We start from the raw sequence: 24,218 nt of genomic DNA, 5'->3' as shown, positions 1-24,218 counted from the left end.
AGAGGGGGAGAGAGAGAGGGGGAGAGAGAGGGGGAGAGAGGGAGGGAGAGAGGGAGGGAGAGAGGGAGAGAGAGAGGGAGAGAGAGAGAGAGGGAGAGAGAGAGGGAGAGCGCGCTAAAGTACTTTTTACCCCGCATCCAGGTTGGGGCCTGAGGACTGAACCCTGTGCACACCACTAGTTAATCCTGCCAATCAGAAAAAGATCCATTTCTCCCTACTGTTTTCAGTTTTCTATCCAAGCTAATTAATTAACCCAACCCCATTAGATTCAACTTTTGTGTATTACCCTTTTGTGCAGCACTTTATCAAATGCCTGCTGAAAGTACAGACACACTACATCTATCGGATCTAATTGTCCACATTGCTTGTTACATCTTCAAAGTCCTAAAATAATAATGCATGGCATTGGAGGCATATTGGCATGGTAAGAGAATTGGCTCATTTGGATAAGGAGTTCTTTTTCAGGTTGGCGACCTGCAACCCAACTTCCACAGGGATTGGTGCTGGACTGCAATTATACAATTATATTAATAACTTGGAGGAAGGAAGCAAATGTGCTTCCTTCCTCCAAGTTATTAATATAATTGTATAATTGCAGCAAAATCTGCAGATGACAAAAAAAAAAGTCAGTTTACAAGAGGGATACAAACAATTTACAGGAAGATACTGATAAATTAAGTGAGTGGGCAAAAAGTTGACAAATGGAGAAAAACGTGAGGAAAATGTGAAGTTATTCATTTTGGAAGGGAGAACAGCAGAACATTTCTTTTGAACGAAGAAAAACCTCAAAAATCTGCACTGCGACAGGACTTGGGGCCACTTGCGTATTTAACACAAAGTTAGCAAGCAGGTAATCAGGAAAGCTAATAAAATGTTGGTCCTTATTTCAACAGGGTTGGAGTACAAGTAGTGACGACATACTGCAACTGCACAAGATGATGACGAGACATCTGGAGTACAGTGAGCAGTATTGAAATGATTTTCTATAAATTACTACTACATCAATTACTATTTCCACACTTTCGCATTCTTAACGGAAGTCCAGATAAAATGTATAAACAAAAATACCTAGATGTGTAATATTCAATTAGGAGACACACTGCAACTTAAGTACTTTGGATCTGTCTTCACTAAGGAGAACACAAATAATGTTCCAAATGCAAGGACGGAGAGGGTCAAGCAAGGAGGAGGAACTGAAGGAAATGTTTATTAATTAAGAAATGGTACTGGGGACATTGATGGGTTTAAAACCCGCTAAGTTCCTAGGGTTTGATGCTCTGCATCCCAGTGTACTTAAGGAAGTGGCTCTAGAAATAGCAGACACATTGGTGACTATTGTCCAGCATTCTATAGACTCTGGAAGAGTTCCAATGGATTGGAGGGTAGCTAAAATACTCCCAACATTTTAAAAGGGAAAGAAGATGGGAAATTATAGGGTGGTTAGGTGACATCGGTGGTGGGGAAAATGCTTGAGTCAATTATTAAGAACATTATAACTGACAATTTGGAAAGCAGTAACAGGAATGTTCCAAGTCAGCAAAGATTCACTAAAGGGAAATCATACTTGCCAAATCGATTTTTAAGGATCTGACCGGTAGAGAGGACAAGGGTGAGTCAGTGGATGCTGTGCATCTGGACTTCCAAAAAGCTTTTGACAAGGTCCCACACAAAAGATTAGTAAGCAAAATTAAAGCTCATTGCATTGGAGGTAATGCATTGACGTGGACAGAGAACTAGTTGGCAAACAAGAAGCAGAGAGCTGAAATAAACAGGTCCTTTTCAGAGTGGCAGGCAGTGATGAGTGGTGTACTGCAGGTTTCAGTGCTGTTACCCCAGCTATTCACAGCATACATTAACAATTTGGACCAAGGCATTGAATGTTTCCAAATTTACAGACAACACTAAGATGGGTAGCAGCGTGTGCTGTGAGGAAGATGCTAAGAGGCTGTAGGTGACTTGGACAGTCTGGCTGAGTGGGCAAATATTTGACAAGTGCAATCTTATGTGATAAATGTGAGGTTATCTACATTGGTGGCAAAAACATGAAGGCAGATTATTATCCAAATGGTGGCAGTTTAAGAAAAGGAGAGATGCAATGAGACCCAAGTGTCATGGTGGAACAGTCACTGAATGCTAGCGTGCAGGTGCAGCAGACGGTGAGGAAAGCTAAAGCATCGTTGGGTTTCATAGCAAAAGGATTTGGGTATAAGAGTAGGGAAGTCTTGCTACAGTTGTACAGGGCCTCAGTGAGGCACACCTTGAGTAGTGTGTGCAGTTTTGGTCTCCTAGCCCAAGGTAGGAAATTCTGGCTATTAAGGGAGTACAGCAAAGGTTCACTAGACTGATTTCCGAGATGGCAAGACTGACATATGAAAGTGGGCTGGATCTACTGGGCTTGTACTCACTGGAATTTAGAAGAGTTTGGAGGGGGGGGGGGGGGGGGGAGGTGGCTGACAGCCCTCACGGCTAAATGGATCAAGGAGTATGGAGAGAAAACAGGAATGGGATACTGAAATTGCATGATCAGCCATGATCATATTGAATGACGATGCAGGTTCGAAGCGCTGAAATAGCCCACTGCTGAACTATTTTCTATGTTTTTAAAAGAAGCAAATTTCATTGAAGCCAATAAAATAGGCATCTGTTCTGTATATTAAACTATCCCCAATTTACTAGTTATATTTTACATATATTCCACAAACACATTTCATACACCACTGTCTGAAATACTCCCAAAAGCAATTACCACAGAGATTATGGCAGGTATTGTAACTTGCAATATGTGACTAATGTTGTCCCGCAAGTTTTGAAAACTCTACTATTCGGTGTATTTATTACCAATTTCTATGATGAATCAGAAAGCATGCACCCAAATGGCTCATAACACAAAGATTAATAGCACTGTAAGAAACTTCGACGCAAATATAAAATTACAAAGATTATGATGAAATCAAAGGTTTGTTTGAAGTTTTCAAGCTATTGAGGAGGAGATAGTGTAGGTGGAGAAACCTTTATGGGCATCATTTGAGAAGCCATCTCTCACTGGCCAGAGGGCAGTTAGTAGTCAGCCATATTACTGTGATCAGTAAAACTATAGAGTATTCCAGGTGTGATCTTAACAATGTCTTATAAAACCAAAGAATGTTCCCTATTCTTGCATTCAATTTTCCCTGTAATATACGATAACTTCTACCAGTTTTCTTGAAGCTAACTTATCCTGACATAGTGGAGAGTATGCCATCACGCTCCTGATTTGTGCCTCATAGTTGGTGAAATAATCATAGTTTTACTGAGCCTTTGACTTGATCTTGTAGCCGCAGTATTGAGATAGTCGATTCAATAGGTTTGTTAACGATGGCCCCCAGGATGTTGATGACACTGTGTTTAGCAATGGTAATTCCATTCAATGTCAAAAGGGAGGTGGCAAACTCTCTCAAGTTGCAGATCATCATCACCTGGCTTGGTGCTACAAATGTTAGTTTTCACATAATAGCTCAAGCCTAAATGCTGATTCAGATTTTGCAGTGATAAGCATGGATAATGTTTCAATCTCTGAAGAATGTAATTTAATGTAATGATGGATGAAAGTTAGGAAGAGATCAACATAATTTTAATTTCCGACTTGTCAATTTTAAATTCAAGACTGATAGCATTCTGTTAGACAGTCATTAAGGAATATGGGACATGGGGAGGTTATGTGGAATTAGGCTGCTGATTTGTCATGATAGATGAAGGGTGAAGTAACGTATGCTTAAAACACATTTGCAATATAAGTTAAAATATATAAAATTAGGAAGGATAATTTTGCCTGTTCTTTTCTCCAACTTCAAAAGTAATTAGTCTCTGCCCAGTGTGCTGAGCCATGTAATTGTCACTCTAGACAAACTCCTAATGATAAGCAGATCAAGATTAACCCAAGGTTGCAGCTATTTCATCCAGTTATCGTCCCCCGAAGTGGAAATCTGAGCAGTATGCTTAAAGGATATGTCAATCTAAACATCCGAACAACGTCCCAAAATACAGATTGCAGGAGTCAGGTGATATATACACATTTAAGACACTTGAAAGTACACATTTGATTACCTCAACAGATAATGGATCTGAAGAATTCTGAATTGCTTCATACAAATCTACACCATCTTGAAGCATCATGATCCGTTGGTCACTTAACTTCTCCACTTTGTGTTCTCTGCTTTTCTTTTTGTCAACTTTAAAACAGAATATTTTACATATTTAACTATTTTAATTGATATTTATTCTTAAAAATCAAGGAACAAATTACATTTTAGCAATCAAGAATGTAAAATAATCAAACAGAAGATGCTGGAAATACTGTACGCCAGAGAAACATTGTGGAAACAGAAACAGTTAACTTTCGAAAATTAATTTACAAGATGTTGGTGTCACTGGCTAGGCCAGCATGTCTTGCCCACCCCTAGTTGCCCACGGAGCAGTTAAAAGTCAAGTGTATTACGATGGGTCTGGAGTCACATGTATGCCCAACCAGGAAAAGATGGCACAGATTTCCTTCTGTAAAAGGCATTAGTCAGCCAGATAAACTTTTTTTTCCCCCTCTGATAACAACAGCTTCATTATCAGACTGTAGTCTTTTTTTTATGAAATTCAATTTCCACTATCTGTCATGGTAGGCTTTGAACCTGGGCCCCCCCCCAAACATTACCCGAGTCTCTGGGTTAATAGTCTTGCAATAATACCAATAGGCCATTGCTTCCCCTTATCAGACTGATAATGTTCAGTTTCTGCTCCTCTAAATACCTACCAAAATCTAAATTTGAGTATAGCCTACGTATCTTCTTCAGAGTTCAGCGTTACCACCCAAACTGCTGACCATAAACATGTTGGAGGTTCACTACTGACCAAAAAGATAACTGAATCAGCTACACATGCTGAGATTATAAGAGCTCAAGATGACTGAGTTCTTGACTTCCCAAAGTGTTTCTTGTCTACAAAGCAGATATTAGCAGTGTGATGGAATCTTCACCATTTGTTTGGATGAGTGAAGTTCCACAAACACTAAAGGTGCTTGATACTCACCAGCCTAAAAGCAGCCCACTCAAATCTGCAGCCCTTATACTCCCTTAAATATTCAATCTATACTATTGATGCATTACAGCTACATGCAAAACATCTACAGGGTACAATCTTACAATTTGAACTATCTCCATTTCATAACAAGGACAAGGAAAGCGGGTTGTACGTGCACTGTTATCTTCAAGCTACACACCATCCTGATGTATTACTGCTCCTTCTTTGTCAGTGAATTAAAGTTCTGGAACTCCTTACTGATCAGCACATTCACCATGCATAGATGCAAGAGATTAATTGTAGAGGTGAGCTGAGAATGGCATTCTCGATATCAAAGCCACATTCAAACAAATATGGCATCAAGTAGCCCCAGCAGATTTGAAATCAATGAGAATCAGGAAGATTGGATTTATACTTAGCACAAAATGTATTTATTGATTTTTATTGAACGCCATCATCTCAAACTAAGACATCACTGCAGGAGTTCTTTAGGGTAGTGTCCTAGGCCCAACCGTCTTCAGATGCTTCAATAACCTTCCCACCATCATAATGTCAGAAATGGGGATGCTCGAAGATGATGCACCATGTTCAAGACCATTCATGAATCTTCAGATACTGAAGTAGTCTGTGTTGATGTGCAGCAAGTCCTGGGCAATACCCAGACATGGGCTGATAAATTGCAAGCAACATTTGGCAATACACAATTCCCAGGGAATGACCATCTTCAATTTGACAGTAGGCAACTGATGCCGCTTGACGTGCATTGACATTGCCATAGCTAAATGACCCGCTATTAACTTCCTAAGATATCATAGACCTGAAGCTGTATTGGAACAGCTACATAAATACCATGACTACATGAGCAGTTCAAAACTTAGGACTCCTGCAGTAAGTAACTCACCTCCCATCTCTCCAATGCGTGTCCATCATCTAATGGCACAAGCCACTACTGGTGCTACTCCAACACTACCCAAGAAGCTCATCATCATCTAGGAAAACATAGCTTGCTTGACTGACACCCCAAATACCACTTTCAAAAGTCACTCCCTTCACCACTGATGCACAATAATATCACCTATAATATGTACTACTGTAATTTACCCAGACTTCTGTGACAGCACCTGCAGCTTCTACCACCTAAGGGAGCAGAAGCATGGGAATGCCACCATGTTCAAGTTCCCCAATAAGACACATCCTCTTCCCCCACCCCCAACTAACTTGAAAGTATATAGTCATACCTTCAGTGGAGCTAAAATTCCTGAAATTTCTTTCCTGACACAGAACTGTAGGTGCCCCTACGCTCCAAGGAATGAACTAGATCAAAACGACTAATCAGTCTTCTGTGGGACAATTAGGAATTGTCAATATATGATGAGAAAGCCAGAGCTGGCCACATCCCAGTGAATTTAAAGCCTCATGGACCTCAGTTTGAGAACATGCTTCAGCATCACTTTCCACAATGCTGGCATTGCCAGTAACATGCACATCCCTTGAATAAGTAAAAGTTTATGAATATTAGAGTATTGGTCTTTAAAGTGACACAGCTTCAGATAGGTACTCATACTTTAGACACCAGATTTATCAGGCATTGTGCCCTATTGTAAGACTAAAAATGATAACATGGTCTCGCGCAGAAGGCCAATTGCCTATTATTTCAACATAAGAGACAACATCAAAAATATAATCGTAATCCAGAAAATTTAATCTTCAAAATTAAAAAAAATTAAAAATCTAATTACCACAGTTTGTAATAATTTGAAAGAGCTAAAAAGTGTGGAACAAAATTCAACTGTCATTATATTAATTAAAACTAGACCTGTTATTTTCAAAGATATCTTTTTAGACGTTGTGTTCTGATTACCTCCATATCGTTCTTGCAGTTCAGCTTCAGTGTCGGCATACAACAGTTCCAACTTTCTCTGCTGATTTTCATAATGTATCTGAGCCTCTCGTTCTTCAGCCCGTTCATTCCGAAATACATACGTTCCGTTGGATTTCTTTTCCATCCACTGAAGAAAAATGCATTTCTCATCAGAAATACAAACTAGACAACAGAAAATGCATTGTGCATTGGCTGAGCAAAACTCTGGATTCACAGTAGGCAGCAATTGCTGAACTAAAATTTATTTATTAGAGTGGTACTGGAAATGCACAACAGGTTAGGTAGCATCCAAGGAACAGGAAAATCGATGTTTTGGGTAGGAGCCCTTCATCAGAAATGCATTCCATTCACAATGAAGGGCTCCTGCCCGAAACGTCGATTTTCCTGTTCCTCGGACGCTGCGTGACCTGCTGTGCTTTTCCAGCACCACTCTAATCTCCAGCATCTGCAGTCTTCATGTTCGCCTAAATTTATTTATACCTCCCCAAAGAGGGCAGAAGCGAGGATGGTATAACAAAATGCTCTGCTATATAATATTACATTCCCTCCTGACTGTAAGTTATGTACCATTTTACATTATGTTTTAATATTAAAAGTTCCCAGCATACAATAAAACTAAACCAACATCACCAGTACAAATAAATTGGCAGGTTGCATCAATGATTTTACAGTAATCTCAATCGAAACAGATAGTGATTTAGGAAAACTTTGCATGTAAAAATAAATGATTTTCCCTTACTATTATTATTTGTTGAACAAAAATACAATTTGACAAGAAACCGTGACAAGAATGATATTTCAATTTTTCCTTCGAGCATACCTTTAATTTACCTATTTAGGTATATCCTTTCATTTCTATTAGCTTGATACTGCTCTCTCAACATTTCTGACTGTTAAAACCATTTGACCCTTCAAGCTTGCTCCACTACTCAATACAATCATGGCTGATCAGCCAACTTAGAACCCTGTTCCCACTTTCTCCTCATAATTTATGATTCTTTTAATCCGAAGAACGATAACAAAATAAAATATAGGAACAAGGAGGCTGCTCTTCAAAACAGCAGAAGCAAGATGACACAAAGCCAAGGAATCACACAATCAATGGGACATTTAATTATAACATGCTGTTGTGAATGGTAGAGGACAACTAAAAACTAATGGGAAGAGAAGCAGGCTCCATCAATATCCCTACTCTCATCAATGGTAGAATTCAGTGTAAAACACAAGTATTTCAGCTATTCTCATCTTGGCATTCTTGTGTGATCTCCACCATTACAGATCAAAAGCAAATTTAGTGCCCATATCTTCAGTACCTCCAAGTCATTTATATACATTGGAAGAAGTTGAGACCTCAACATTCACTCCATTGTGCACAACTCCCATTTTAACTTGACAACCAGAAAAAGACCCAGTTTTTTTTCAACAATATCCAGTAGGTCAGTCAATGTACTATTCATGAATATTAATGTACCATTTTATCAAATGCCTTCTGGACATGTGAGGACAGCACATCCACAAGGCTATACATCATTATAGCCTTCTATCCACAGCATGTTACTTCTTCAAAGAACTTCAGTAAGTTGATTAAACATGGCTTCTCTTCCACAAAATCAAGTTGACACTGTTTGATTACCTTGAACTTAAATGACTTGCTATAAACTCTTTAATAATAGCTTCATACTATTTTCCTATGACAGATTTTAAAATAACTGGCCTGTAGTTTCCTAATTTGTGTCCTTTCCACTTTTGAATACAGGAATTGCATTGCTATTTCCCAACCTGACAGAACATTCCAGATTCAAGGAGATTTTGGATAACAAAAGTCAACACAACACCTATTCACCATTTTTTTTAAAAAGGCCCTCACACAGCAATAACCAGTCCTCTGATACCCAGTTGGGGTTCCATCAGAACCTCTTGGTGCCTTACCTCATTATAGCCTTGTTGCAAGTTTAGACAACAAAGCTACATGAAAGAGATGAGGGGGGCAAATGATTGCTTTGGACATCAAAGTAGCCCATGACTATGTGGGGTTCAATACAGTTCCAGCAAGATTAAAATCAATGGGAAGTAAGGAGAAAATTTTTTATCAGTTGAATTATAAAAGACAATATTTGTGACTGTTGGAGGCCAAGCATCTCAGCACAGGATAACCGCTGAAGTTGTAGCTTCATGTAGGGCCCAAGGCCTAATTATTTTCAGCTGCTTCAATGATCTCATCTTCATAAGATTAGAAGTAGGGATGACCACTGATGCATGCGCAGCATTTAGAGTCATGCACATTTCTTCAGTTACTGAAGCATTCTATGCCTGCATGCAGCAAATCCTTGCCAAATAACATCCATACATCACAACTTGCAGGCAATGCCCATTTCAAGCAAGAGATTTCTCTGCATTTCCTCTTCACGTTGGGAGGAATCATTGGAGATTCTATTAACTATCAATTCCATGGAGAACACCATATCAGAAACTCTAGTGGACCATCCCTCTAAATACAGTGAACACAAGAGATCAAAGGTTGAGAATTGTGCAATGAACAACTCCATTCCCAATTCCTCAAGCGTGTCCACCAGAGGTCAGGAGTTTGATGGAATAGCTCCCATTTGCCAGGATGAATGTTGTCCTAGAGATAGTAAATGAGATTGACATTATTTCAGACAATAACAGCCTGCTTGACCCGATACCCAGGCCACCATCTTAAACATTCATTCCCTCAAAATGCACATCAATGCAGCAGTGTGCCATTTACAAGATACAATGCACCAATTTGAGGTCGCTTCATCAACATATTCCAAATCTGTACCTTTCACCACCTAGAATAAGGACAACTAATGAATGGGAATGCCACCACAACAATTTGTTATTTATACCAACAATGCGTGATACTCATACTAAAGCAGCGTTTTTAATAATACATTTAAAATTGCTATTTTGACACTATTTTATCCCATTCTGAATGAGGTTGCACAAGTTACAGACCGAGCTCAAAACAATTGGACAATCAGAAGAATATACACTACTGCTCTAAGTGAAGTGCAGTTTTCTCCACAAAAAAAACTGATTGAATCATCAGGGATAAATAATTAATTGGAATGAATAATATGTGACATTCACCTCAAACCTAGAAAGGCCAAATAGATTGGAATCAATTAGATTTATCCCTACTCAACATAAACTGATTCCTTCAACCCTATCAGTACAGCAATCCATGTACCACACATTATGAAATACAGACTGAACGGCATGTTGCACTACCCACCACACTTTGCCCCTAATCTCCAGAAATAGGCACCAATCATGCCCATAACATGCACTGTTCCCAAATGCTCCATTCCAGATAGCCAGAGGCGAGGAAAGAACTCTTACACATTCTAAACGTTCACTTCCTAACCAATAACTGCAACACAACACTACTTTTCGTCATTATATAAATGATTTGGATGTGAGCATAAGAGGTATTGTTGTAAGTTTGCAAATGACACCAAAACTGGAGGTGTATGGACAGCAAAGAAGGTTACTTCTGATTACAACAGGATCTTGATATGATGGGCTAATGGGCTGAGGACTGGCAGATGGAGCTTAATTTGGATTAATGCAAAGTGCTGCATTTTGGAAAAGCAAATCAGAGCAGGACTTACACACTTAATGGTAAGTTACTAGGGAGTATTACTGAACAAAGAGACCTTGGAGTGCACGTTCATAGTTCCTTGAGAGTTGAGTCGCAGGTAGATAGGATAGTGAAGGCAGCATTTGGTATGCTTTCCTTTACTGGTCAGAGTATTAAGTACAGGAGTTGGGAGGTCATGTTGTGGCTGAACAGGACATTCGTTAGGCCACTTTTGGAATATTGCGTACAAAAATTCTGGTCTCCTTCCTATTAGAAGGATGTTGTGAAACTTGAAAGGATTCGGAAAAGATTTAGAAGAATGTCGCCAGGGTTGCAGGATTTGAGCTATAGGGAAAGGTTGAATAGGCTAGGGCTGTTTTCCCTGGAGCATCGGAGGCTAAGGGGTGACCTTATAGAGGTTTATAAAATTATGAGGGGCATGGATAGGATAAATAGACAAGGTCTTTTCCCTGGGTGGGGGAGTCCAGAACTAGAGGGCATAGGTTAAGGATGAAAGGGGAAAGATATAAAAGAGACCTAAGGGGCAACTTTTTCACGCTAAGGGTGATATGTGTATGGAATGAGCTGCCAGAGGAAGTGGTGGAGGCTGGCACAATTGCAGCATTTAAAAGGCATCAGGATGGGTACAGGAACAGAAAGGGTTAGAGTGATAGCAAATGGGACTAGATTAGGTTAGGATATCTGGTCAGCATGGACGAGTTGGACCAAAGGGTCTGTTTCTGTGCTGTACATCTCTATGACTCTAAGTGAATTCTCTGATAATATCTGCTTCAAGTACAATACAATTAATACTAACACACATTGCCAAAAAAAAAGCACTCCTCTCCTAAGCAATTTATCAAAATGTATACAGTGATATCTAATAATATTATTTGATAAGTCTTCATCTACAAAAAAATTTTACTAATCTTGTGTAATCTTCCATACCTGCATAGGGTAAACTCGAACAACAATTACATCAACACAACCAACCATTCCACCTTCATTAAAGAGAGAAGATATTGGTAATGGGAAAGGTCGAGGATCACGGTGAAATCCTAGCTTAGCATACCATCGAGCTGATCTGGTACCATTGGCTGAAATCTAAATCAGAAAACATGGATTATTATATTGAAATTTTAATTAAGCAAAGTCACCATAGTCCCAGAGGACCAGAGCGCTGCTTTCTCATTAGAGAAACACGACAGGTGGCGGTTTAACCGGAGGGTGACCATGCCTCAGGCAAAGGGCGGAGAACCTTCTTGGGTAACCTCAGCAGATATGGAACCTTTGCTCTCAGCACCACTCTGTGTCACAAACCAGTCATTCAGATAGCTGACTAAACGGACCGATTCGGATTTTACGCACAATAGTTCAGTTTTACTTATTGACATTATTTTAAAAGATCATATAGGCAAACTGATTTATTTGTCAAAATTTATTTCATAAGGTGTAATGATGAATAAAATTACCTTGCTCACAGGTAGTCAACTTAATCACATGTTCTATCATATCATACCATTGGTATTTAGCCACCGTTTGCTCCATTGTAATTTAGTTGGCATTTGCATGCAAGGACAATTCATTATCGTCTGGAAATATTCTAAAGCAATGAATGCGGAATATCATATTCAAACGTTGGAGATTTGTAGTATGCTTTACAACTACAGAGAAGGGAAACAGGACACCCTGGAGTCACAGTACTAGCAGATAGAAGATCTATGAATTGTGACGGTGTACCTTTTTTAGGAAATGTGGAAGATAAAAATTGATGTGCATTGGTTAGACTAAGTGGCCTGTTAAATGCTGTACAACATCTTTCAGCAGACGTTATGTGAAAGGAAGATGGTGGTGTAGCAGTAACGTTACTGGAATAGAAATCCAGAGGCTACTACAGACAATGGTTCAAATCTTAACATTGCAGCTTGTGATAACAATCAATGATGATGGTCATAAAACCAAAGCTGTATTTTATTTTTTTTTTAAATCCTTTTCTTGCTTACTAATGACTTCATTAGGAAGGAAATCTGCTATCCTTACCTGGTCCAGCCAACATGAGACTGACTCTTAACTGCCCTGGGAAAGAGCCAAGCAAGCCATTCAGTTCAAGGGCAATTAGAGATGGACAACAAATGTTGGCCTTGCTAGTAACAGGAAAGCAAAAAGAAACAAACAAAAGAATGTACCACTAACATTGCTTATCAATTTAATGAAATTCCCTAGCAATATTCATACGATGAGCTTTCTCCCTGGGATTTGGATGACTAACAAAACAAGTGTGTTGGGAGTCCATACCATAACGTGACCAGAGTAGTGAAAGCAGATTCCTTTCATTGAAGGATATTAGTGAACTAGCTGCATTTTTAAAATACTCCAGAAACTTTCCTTGGAAAGGCACTATAAACACTGAACACACATTTGTGGGACCTATACTGGACAGTTAGTTCCACTAGTGCATATCTAAAAATCAAACAATTATGTATTTAACTAGAAAACGATTCAGAACAATCGTTTTCCTGGCTCTCCGCTTTGTCGTCTTGTGAAACAGAGCATACAACTTTAAAAAAAGGAGACAAGAGACAAAAGGCATCTTAAGGATTGGGGGAGGGGAGAGCTCTTCCATAAGAGACATCATCATCATCATTATTTGGCAGTCCCTCAAAGGGGGATGGACGTTCTTGCACTCTCAGGGTGAGTCCATAGGTGGTCATGCAGTCCAATGCAGCTTCTGCAACCTCTGCCACACTTTGAGGAGAAGGTGGTCGTGGAAAGGGCGGATCATTGGTGTCACAGTGCACTCTTTATGCTGTTTTCACATGGTTACCATGTTTTCCCCAATGGCAACTCTCATGGTGCTCCATTAAAGGAGCCTTAATAGCTACAGAGAATACGTGCCTACTTTATTCACTAAGAAGGTAGTCTTGTTCTAGGGTGCAATTAGAAATGACACGCTGTGAAACCCAAGTTTGCTGATGCACTGGTGTTCACAACTTAGACATGTTCTTAAGCCTACAGATCCTATGTTGGGGGGGGGGGGGAGAAGGGGTTTGCTTCTTTAAAGCTTAATCTAAATTTCACCCATACACGTATTGCATGTGCCTGAGATCAAGATAGCTGGTATTACTTCTGCTCCTTGTCAAAGGTGGAAGCTAGAGCTTCAATTGCAGATGTTGTGCTATACTAAGTCTGCAGTAAAATGAAACTGAAGGTGAGTGAAGACCAAGATGGGTGAAGATTTTGACGAAGGTGATAATCACCTGTCAAGTGCAGTCTGAAAAGCAGTGCTTTCAGTAACAGCTTCTCACCTTGGCTCTGGCTGTCGTTCCTTAGTTTCCCTGACCATCCTTCCCAACCCGTCATTTTCGTTGAAGTAGTATTTCCCACTGTACAATTGTCTCAGGTGACCCTAATGACAGTTTAGAAATAGGTCTGCTGATTGTTCAAGCCAGAATCCTTATTTAAAAGAATTTTATGAGCTATTCAAACATTTAAATAACTTACCCAATTGGTCTAAGCTCTTTCCTCAAACCTAGTTCCAGGTGAAACCTGAAGAGGTCAGGATGACATGAGAGTTCTAACTTCACATCTTTTTTTTGAGTATTTAACTCCACTCATGCACCCAAACCAACCCCTTCTTGTCTGAAAATGCTCCTAATCTTTCAGTAGGAGTTATTGGATTAGTTGGATAAACAGAAAAAAAAAGTGATGCTTACCTATCTCTCACAGACAAAAATTACTTATCAGAATGTCATAAAACAAAGCATATATTAAAATATAATTACCACAAAAATGTATGCTTTCCCCTTACTCTTATCATTAGTGATTCTGGAGCTTCCAGCGGTGTACAAGCATCCGGTGACCCAATAAGCTCTGCCCCATGGACAATGATTTTTTGACCAACTACAAGTCTTCCTTTCTGCAGAAGTGATGTGAGTGGAAGATCCAGAAGGGCCTTAATTCCGTACCAGCCATCAGTGACTTCAACAACTCCAAAGTGCACAACCTTCTTTGCTTCGATGATGCACTTGTCAGTTACAGTTTTTGACTGTTTAGTTGCATCATCAAGATCTGGGTTATTTTGAGATGATTTTGTTCCCATTGATATTATCTTAGAAATACAAACCACAAGTGTTTTTGCTGCCACATCATCCCTTTCCATAATTTTTTTCAAGGCAGATCGATAACACTGATCAATCTCTACATCATACCTACAATGCCAAAATTAGAAAGTTACATTTGCACAGCTTAATACTTTTGAATAGCAACACAAAATTCATTGCTTCAAAACAAAAACACTTATTCAAAATATATCCTTGTATTTTCTCTCCATATACTAGAATAACCAAAAGAAATTAGAGGAAATAAGTCCTTGCAAAGGATAACTAGAAATATGAAATCATAAGCATAAGTGATGTATGGGTGGGAACTATTCATTTGTATCTGCAGAAGTGGAACTGTGTAGAGACAATCCCATTTAAACTGGGTGGAGGAGGAGGATATCAAATAAAATCAGGATGTGGGATAAAGCATCATAACCTTCGCGACAGAAATGGCGTTTGCATTAGTCAAGTTTATTCTTCACTTCTGTAAACTTATCCCATTACATCGGAGTCCTGCAGTCAGTTAAAAGTTGAAGTCAAAGTGAAATTTGTATTCAAATGTATTTTTGGTCATTAAGATAACATGGGGGTAGAGATTAATAAATGTTATGGTCAATGTAAATAAAGGTTTCCAAAAGAATAAAATCTGTGAATCTTATTATCTATGGGTATGCTAATAGAAGATTAGAACACTTGAATTTGTACTCTGGAATAGTCCATTACTTCATTTCAAAACTGTTTTACCTAAATAGTTAAATTGTACAATTTTTCTTATGTCTCCTTAACAATGACTCCTCTTCAAGAGTAATTCAGCAAATATGATGCATTTTGGAACATTTTATGGACACAATAGGTGGCATGCATTTCAAAGTTCTTAGGGCTTTTAAAGTGTTGTGCAAATGAAGCAAGGGAGAGGAAAAAAAGTGTTTTCACACAGCAAGCAAGGTATGAAATGCACTCCCTATGGTGGAGTCAATTGAGGCATTAAGAGAGCACTGGATAATTATTTGGATAGAACTGATTTGGGGGTGCTGGTGTTGGAATGGGGTGTACAAGGTTTAAAATCACACAATCTCAGGTTATAGTCCAACAGGTTTATTTGGAAGCACTAAGTTTTGGAGCGCTGCCCCTTTATCAGGTGGTTGTGAAATATAAGATCATAGAACACAGAATTTATGGTAGAAGTTTACAGTGTGATATAACTGAAATTATATGTTGAAAAACACCTGGATTGTTTGTGAAGTCTCTCATCTTTTAGAATGGGCATGTTGGTTTCAGTTCTTTCACATGTAAATCCCAGAATGTTTTTTAAAGTTACATTCTCAAACGAACTTTAACAATAGGTGCCATGTTGGCCCAGATAATGCAATGAAGGTGTGAGGTGCCCTGTGTGAGGATGTTTGTGCCCCAATGTTCAGATGGATTCTAATCTACAAAAGGGATTTACAGAGTCTTACATGGATTCATGCCGTTTTTGAGTAAAATAAAATGTAGTTCTGCAAGCACAAATTCACCCACAAACTTATATGTGTGTGCATGTGCGGGGGCAGGATAAGTGTCTGTGAGAGTGTGTGTATGTGGATACGAGTGAGTGAGAGTGTAAAGGGATATAAGTCTGCGAGAGGGTGTGTGAGAATGCGTAGGAATGTATGTGTTAGCATATGAGAGAGAGTTTATACATGACAGAGGGTCTGTCGGCGTGTGTCTATGTGCGTTCTGTAACTGTGTACTTGAGAGTGCATGCAGTGCAGTGGGGTCACCTGTAGTGTGATATGAACTCCATGTCCCAGTTGAGGCCATCCCCATAAGTACCAAACTTTGCTATCAGCCTCTGCTCGGCCACTTTGCGTTGTTGCCTGTCCCGATGCCCGCCTTGGAGGATGGTCACCCAAAAGTCTGAGGTCAAATGTCCCAGACCGCTGAAGCGTTCTCCGACTGGGAGGGAACACTTCTGTCTGTTGAATGTTGTGCAGTGTCCATTGATTAATTGCCGTAGCCTCTGCTCGGCCTCACCAATGCCTCATGCCTTGGGGCATCCTTGCCTTCAACATACGAGATAGACAACGTTGGCCGAGTCACATGAGTTCCTGCCATGTACATGGTGGGTGGTGACCTCATGCGTAATAGTGGTATCTGTGTCAACACTCTGACATGTCGTGCAGCATCTACTGTGACAAGGTTGTATGGTGGTGTTCTGAAAGTTGGGCAGTTTGCTGCAAACAATGATCTGTTTGAGGTTTGGTGGCTATTTAAAGGTTTGAAATGGAGACGGGGGGGAAGGTCTTGGCGAGGTGCTCACCCTCATTGATAATATGTTGCAGGCTGCGAAGAACATGGCGTGGTTTCTCAGCTCCTGGGAAGTACTGGACAACGAAGGGTACTCTGTCAGCTGTAGCTTGTGTCTGTCTCTTGAGATGGTCATTACGGTTTTTTGCTGTAGCACAATGGAACTGGCAGTCAATGAGTTAAGCTTCGAACACCATTCTAATGAGGGCATCCAAATGCCCGTCATATTCCTCCACATCTGAACAGGTTCTGTGTATGCATTGGGGATAGCTGTTTAATGTGTTTCAGGTGGAAGCTGGAGAAGTGTAGCATCATGAGGTTATCAGTGGGTTTGGGGTAGAGCGAAGCGCTGAGGTGCCTATCCTTAATGGAGATGCATGTGTCCAAGAATGAGACAGATACTAGAGAGTAGCCATGGTGAGTTTGATGGGGGGGGAATGAAACTCATTGATATAACTGTGCAGTTGTTTCAGTGACTCCTCGCCATGGGTCCAGAGGAAAGAAATGTCGTCAATATACCTGGTGTATAGTGTTGGTTGGAGATCCTGCAGAGATCTCTTATTCGAATAGATGCATGAAAATGTCGGTATATTGGGGTGCACCCAGACAGCCTCACACAGGGCACCCTCACACATTCAATGCATTATCTGGGCCAACATAGCACCTATTGTTAAAGTTCACTTGAGAATGTAACTTTTTAAAAAATGTTCTGGAATATACATATGAAAGAACTGAAACCAACATGGTCATTCTAAAAGATGAGAGACTGAAACAATCCAGGTCTTTTTCAATATATAATTTCAATTACATCACACTGTAAATTTTTGCTATAAATTCTGTCTTAAATCTTATACTCCACAACCACCTGATGAAGGAGCAGCACTCCGAAAGCTAGCGCTTCCAAATAAACCTGTTGGACTATAATCTGGTATTGTGTGATTTTTAACTTGGGATAGAACTGATTTTCAGGGATATGGTGTGAAGTTAGGAGATTAGAACTAGATAACAGAATAGGTGCAAGTATAATGGGACAAATAGTCTACTTCTGCATTTGAACAGTTCTGAGTTTCTTTTAACTTACTCAAATTATTTCCTTTTTTTGGGCAGGAAAAATACAGCCACACAAAGTTCTCTGATAGGATATGGAATGGCATTCAGTAATTTGTTTTTATAAACTACATAGCTATAAACAAGATATACAGAGGTGAAGTAGAGTATACCTGTATTTAAGTTGCAGAAGAATTGCTTCTGGTGTCAGGCACCTGCCACCAAACTCTTTGGGGAATGCTATCTCCATTGCTGCAAATTTCCACACTAACCATTTATAATGATTGTAGGCCCAAGCTTCATTAATTAATCTGGGATCTACACCAGGAGAATCTAAAAGAGCTCTGCGAGAGTGGTGGGAGAGAAAGAAATTGATCAAATTACAGTACATTGTTAGACCACATGATTAAGTTTCCCTGAGATAGTGTAGCTTTGGTAAACAACATCCCTGAAAGAGCCCATGATTCACAAAACCCATCCAAAATATCTTAGCTTTTAATTTCTCACATTTGTTTACCATATAAACAAGGGAAGCACAGAATTGATTTTAGAAGTCACTAATGATACAGGCATCTTTTAAAGGTTTAAATATTAATAAATGCATTCGGAAGAAAAGTCCAGATTATTTGTATTTTTTATTATTACTATTAGTTATAACAGATAGTGCAGTATTATTATAGTTGTTACAGTTACAATGCTGACTCAACAGCATGACTCAGAACACACACAAGTATTACTAAGAAATACACATTCTGTGCAAGCTTTCAGTCTTTCATTAGGACAAGTTGTGAGTGATCGAGAGTGTAGCGCTGGAAAAGCACAGCAAGTCAAGCAGCATCATGGACATTTTTGGCATCAGCCCTGCATCAGGAATCATTTCTGATGAAGAGCTTATGCCCAAAACATCAATTCGTCTGCTCCTCGGATGCTGCCTGACCTATCGACTCTGATCTCCAGCATCTGCAGTCCTCACTTTCTCCACTGAGTGATACCAAAGTAAAAGGAAAAACAGTACATTTATTGCACAAAAGAATAGCGCTAATTGTTTGGCAAGTGGAATCTTGATTGGTGGAGGCATTGCCTTGGACAATGCATCAGTTAGTGAAAATTGACAGTTAACTGCCAAGCCTTGCCAAAATTTCAGATCAGACAGGTTCACCTTGATTGGTCAAGGCACTGCCCTGAGAAATTAACCAGAAAATGGCTGACATAGCTTGTTGAAATAAAGCAGGCAGAATGTATACAAGATTTGTAGCTCAGGTTGGGGTTTAGGGTATAGGTTTGCTCGCTGAGCTGTAGGTTTGATATCCAGACGTTTCATTACCTGGCTAGGTAACATCATACGTGGCGACGTCCAAGTGAAGCGAAGCTGTTGTCTCCTGCTTTCTATTTATGTGTTTTGCTTCACTTGGAGGTCGCCACTGATGATGTTACCTAGCCAGGTAATGAAACGTCTAGATATCAAACCTACAGCTCAGCGGGCAAACCTACACCCCAGAATGTATACACTTTTTTGGCCGTAAAGAACAGGGCCCTCAGGATTATTTAGCAAATTTTGTACAATTATAAAATCACGTTTAAAGCAGGATACTATGTTGCAAGTTTTGCAAGGGTAGACTATGTAGTCAATGCCTTATTTGTGTCAAAAGCCAGAAGGCACACGTTGTTCAATATAATCCGTCAGTCTTTGAGACGTGGCTAAATACCTAGCAGATACTGGCACTGAAATTCACGTACTGCGCTACATATTTGCCAGATAAGTTATATCATACCACTATTTAATGTAAAATGGAGACAGAAAGCACAAATTGTAGGACAGTTCATTTAACATTTTTGCCATTACAAAAAACGCTACCTACAATCCATTATTGCAGTTGCAGTTCTAATCAGAGGAGTAGAAAAATCGATGAAGGGCTTGTGCCCGAAAAGTCAATTTTCCTGCTCCTGGGATACTGCCTGTCCTGCTGGGCTTTTTCAGCACCATACTCTCAACTCTAATCTCCAAGCATCTGCAGTCCTCACTTTCACCAAAGTGACACTGGCATTTGGGAGGGGGCCTGTAAAGGTCACTGAAGATTAATTATCATTCTAAGAATACTGCAGCTGTTTCAGCTCCTGAAGGTGTTAGGTTTAAGGACTGGCAGCTGATTGGATGCTGCATTGGTCATCAAGGCACTAGCCAGCCAGTCAGAGGGAAAATTTTGATAAAAAGAGAAACTATAGATTAATTGGATTTTGACTGGGTTTTGGGGACAAAAAGATGCATGCTTAGATGCTACTGGACTGGGAAGTTGTGTTTGACTTTTACTGTCTCTAGCTTTATATTCAGTTAAAGGGTTATTGAATGCCCGAGTAAAGAATCCCAGTTTATAATAAATGGTCAGTTCTCCTATAATGTGATGGTTGCATTCTTGTGCAACTCCGCAATATAGAAAAATTGTGCTTTAGAAACAGCCAACATATGTTTTTAAAAGTTTGCACTGTAGAAACAGCATTCCCAATGCGTCAATTGCATCACACCAAATTTGTGTTGATGAAATGCACATTATAACAGTATGATCTGCAAGTGTATATTCCTTGGAGCCAGATGGAAGCTGTTTGCTTTGACTGATGACTTCGGAATTCAAACAAGTTAGAGTTCCATGTGGCCTGTAATGCAATGTATTGTTCAAGGATCCTGTTAAAACATGGTACTGAAACCATTATCAAACTGATACAAATTTCAATGCTTCTTTTCTTTCTAACTTATCCCTTACTGATGTCTGTCTGACAGAGAATGGAAGTTATAATCAAAGAAGATTGGGTTTAAATCACAGTCATTAATTAGATTATCTCATTGTTTAGCTTTGCTCCACTGAAGTTAGAGTATTAACAATATATTGTTAATTTCTGATTAAGTTATAAACTTGTTGTCTGATATCTGTTTTATTCAAGTCGGTTTAGAAACAACTGGGATATTTTGAGGGTCATCAAATGTTTTCATTTCATTGTAATGTGAATCCAATGTTAGCAAGCTTGATTTCATCTGGCTTGCTACCCCTCAGCCATAACAAGAATTAATTACCGCTGGGAGAAGAGCAATATACCGAATTATGCATCAAATGATGACATTTAAGTTGACCTCAAAGGCAAAAAAAGGTAGTATGAGATGGGGAGTCCCTGAGTGACAATGGGAATTTGTTTGCAATGTGAGTGTTTTACGAGTGGACAGAATAAACATTGAGTGCCATTAGTTTGCTTTAGTTAAGAAGAATCAGGAATTTTCATTTTGCTTATGGGAAAAATCCATAGCTTGGAAAGCTTTTGCACAAGTCATGATTGAAGTTAAATGCATGAAAGAGTTTATTCACAGAAAGGAGTTAGTTAAGAAAAGTTAAGGAATAGGTTACATCAGTGCAAAGGTTTCAGCTTGAAACTTTTAGATGAGAAATGCCAGGCTAGAACTGTGAAGACATTATTTGAAGATTTGAAAGTGCAAGCTCAGTTTTCACAGAAAAAGAGAATCCCTACAGTCTGGAAACAGGCCCTTTGGACACACAATCCACACCGATACACCAAAAGTAAGCCAGCCAGACCCATTCTCCTACCCTATCACATTACATTTACCAGACTAATGCACCTCACCCACACATCCCTAAACACAACGGGCAATTTAGTATGGCCAATTCACCTAACCTGCACATCTTTGGTCTGTGGGAGGAAACTGGAGCACCCAGAGGAAACCCACACAGACATGGGGAGAATGTGCAAACTCCATGCAGACAGTCGCCCGAACCTGGAATTGAACCCGGGTCCCTAGCACTGTGAGGCAGCAGTGTTAACCACTGAGCCACTGTGCTGCCCAGGATTATAACAACACCGCTTGGTGTGTACTTTTGACCCACATACAGTGAAGAAAGTTCAAGGAGCAAACACATGGGTTAATTTCTAAGTGCAGAAAAATATAACCTTAATAATTAGGGTATGCAATGACCCGATTATCAATTGAAACTTGAAACCATTTCAAAGGTTTAGAGGTCATAATATTCTTAAACTATAGGTCGTTCTGTTATAATGCACATTTCACAAATGCTAATTTGCTATAACACGATTGACTAATTGGGGACATTATTTCTCTAGTGTGAATTTTTAAAGCGTGCATTGGATATAATGCGATTCTGGTGTCATTCGTTTAATGGGTATTTCTATTATGTGATTTTCTTATAACATGTGATTGCACAAGAACGGTACTACCACGTAATAGCGGAACTGACTGCATATTCAGAACATTTTTAGCCAACATGTAATAAGCCCAATAACAGAGGGCACAATTCTTGATTTAGTCTTATGAAATAAAGTCAGGCAACGGGATGAAGCAGCAACGGGTGTCCAGTTTGGAGATAATGAATATAATAATATTAAATTTAGCATTCTTATTCAATTGGACAAAGACAACAAGAGAAGCAGTTCTAAACTGGAGGAAGGAAAAAGTTTTATAAAGACATGATCAGGCAAAAATGAACTGGATACAGCTACTTGAAGGCAAGTCAATAACAAATTCAGTCAACCAAATTTGCTCCCCCATTCCATGAGATCATAGCTAATCTGATAATCCTCAAATCCACTTCCTGCTGTATTGCCACACATTAACTTCCCTTACAGAATAAAAATCCCACTCTATCATCCTGGAATATATTTCACGATAACACTTTACAGCCTTCTTTGATAAAAAATTCCACAGACTGTCTACCCTCAGAAAAAAATTCTTCCCCAACCTCAGTCTTGAATGGGCGACCCTTTTCTGAGATGAGATCTCTGGTCCTAGACTTTATCCATCTACCATGTCAAGTCCTCTAAGAATTTTAAAAGTTTCAGTATGGCCACCTCTTATTTATAACCCCAATGAGTACTAGGCCATTCGACTCAATGTCTCCTCGTAAGGAAAATCCTCATACCAGAATCAACCATAGTGAATCTTCTCTGAATTGTCTCCATTACTAGTATGTTTCATTCGGGCACCAAAAGTATTCACAGTGTTATAAATGTTGACCGATTAGTGCTTTGAAGTATTTATACAGGACTTTGCTATTTTTAGACTCCATTCCCTTTGAAATAAAGGCTAACAGTTTATTTGCCTTTTCTATTATCAGCTAAAACTGGATATGCATGAAGACCCCCAAATCCCTCCAAACTGCAGCTTTCGGCAGTTTGTCCTCATTTAAATAATATTTAGCTCTCCTATTCTTCCTGGCAAAGACAAAAGCTTACATTCTCCCACAATATATTCCAAGATTTTGCCCACCCACTTAACCTTTCTATATCCCTCTATAGACATTGTCATCCTCAATACTTACCTTTTGACCTATTTTTGCCTCACTGCAAACTTGACAATTGTACATTCACTTCTGTCATTCAGTCCATTGATAAATATTGCATTCAACTGTGACCCTAGCACTAACCCCCATGGCATTCCATTCATTAAGGCTTGCCATCCTGAAAATGCCTTCTTTAACCAAACTCTCGTCTTCTATTAATTAAACAACTCATTATTCATACTAAATATACTACTCCTAATGCCATGGACTTGAGAGATTGGGCCTACAGTCATTGAAATTTAAAAGAAATTTTTGATAATTTCTTGGGAGACAACTACCAGCCCATCTACTGTCTCTACTGTTATTCCCTTGAAAATCCTAGGATACAGCCCATTGGGTCCTGGGTGTTTATCTGCCTTTAGCCCCCATTAGTTTCCCTACTAGTTCTTCTCTAGTGAAAGAAATTTTGTTTATATTCACCAATATTTATTCCCTAGCTTTGGTCTCTTTAAAATCATATCTCTGTAATGGCAATAAGGTTGAATGCATCGCCCTTCCTTTGTGCCTTTTAATTTATTTTGTTTTGAATACTATGTACATTTCAGTTAATAGTCATTAATTTTGCCTTTTTAACTTTTCTCTCCACTGAGTGTATTCTGTTTTATGCTTGCACACTTTGACCTTTCTTGTCCCACTGTGGAATCATTAACAAAAGAACTGCCCTGTAATACCTCCATATCTTTTTGTGTTGTAAGCCAAGTATCCACCTAATGAACTCTTCTCCACTTCTCATTAAGGTCCTCTCTATGCCTATTCGTTCTTATTTCTCATGATCTTATCACTATTCCGTTAATTTAAATAGTGCTGCAAGTCTGTAATAGAAAATAGGAAAGTAAACAGAAAGAGAGAGTGAGAGAGAGAGTGTGAGAGAGTGTGAGAGAGAGAGAGAGAGAGAG

The 24,218-nt window shown here is 39.3% G+C and overlaps 1 protein-coding gene across 1 annotated transcript in view; it reads right to left on the bottom strand.

Moving 5' to 3' along the window:
• brca2 (BRCA2 DNA repair associated) overlaps positions 1-24,218 on the bottom strand; it is a 144,394-nt gene that overhangs the window by 50,042 nt on the left and 70,134 nt on the right. Inside the window, exons 17-21 of the mRNA XM_043692705.1 lie at positions 18,142-18,312; positions 14,344-14,743; positions 11,484-11,639; positions 6,908-7,055; positions 4,072-4,208 (exon numbers count right to left, since the gene is read on the bottom strand). Of these exons, the coding sequence (XP_043548640.1) occupies positions 4,072-4,208; positions 6,908-7,055; positions 11,484-11,639; positions 14,344-14,743; positions 18,142-18,312 (1,012 nt within the window). The remainder of the gene's footprint in view (positions 1-4,071; positions 4,209-6,907; positions 7,056-11,483; positions 11,640-14,343; positions 14,744-18,141; positions 18,313-24,218) is intronic.

This window comes from Chiloscyllium plagiosum, chromosome 6 (genome assembly GCF_004010195.1).
Source record: "Chiloscyllium plagiosum isolate BGI_BamShark_2017 chromosome 6, ASM401019v2, whole genome shotgun sequence".
NCBI lineage: Eukaryota > Metazoa > Chordata > Chondrichthyes > Orectolobiformes > Hemiscylliidae > Chiloscyllium > Chiloscyllium plagiosum.
The sequence above is the reverse complement of the archived record's forward strand: the minus strand, read 5'-3'. Positions and strand labels throughout refer to the sequence as shown.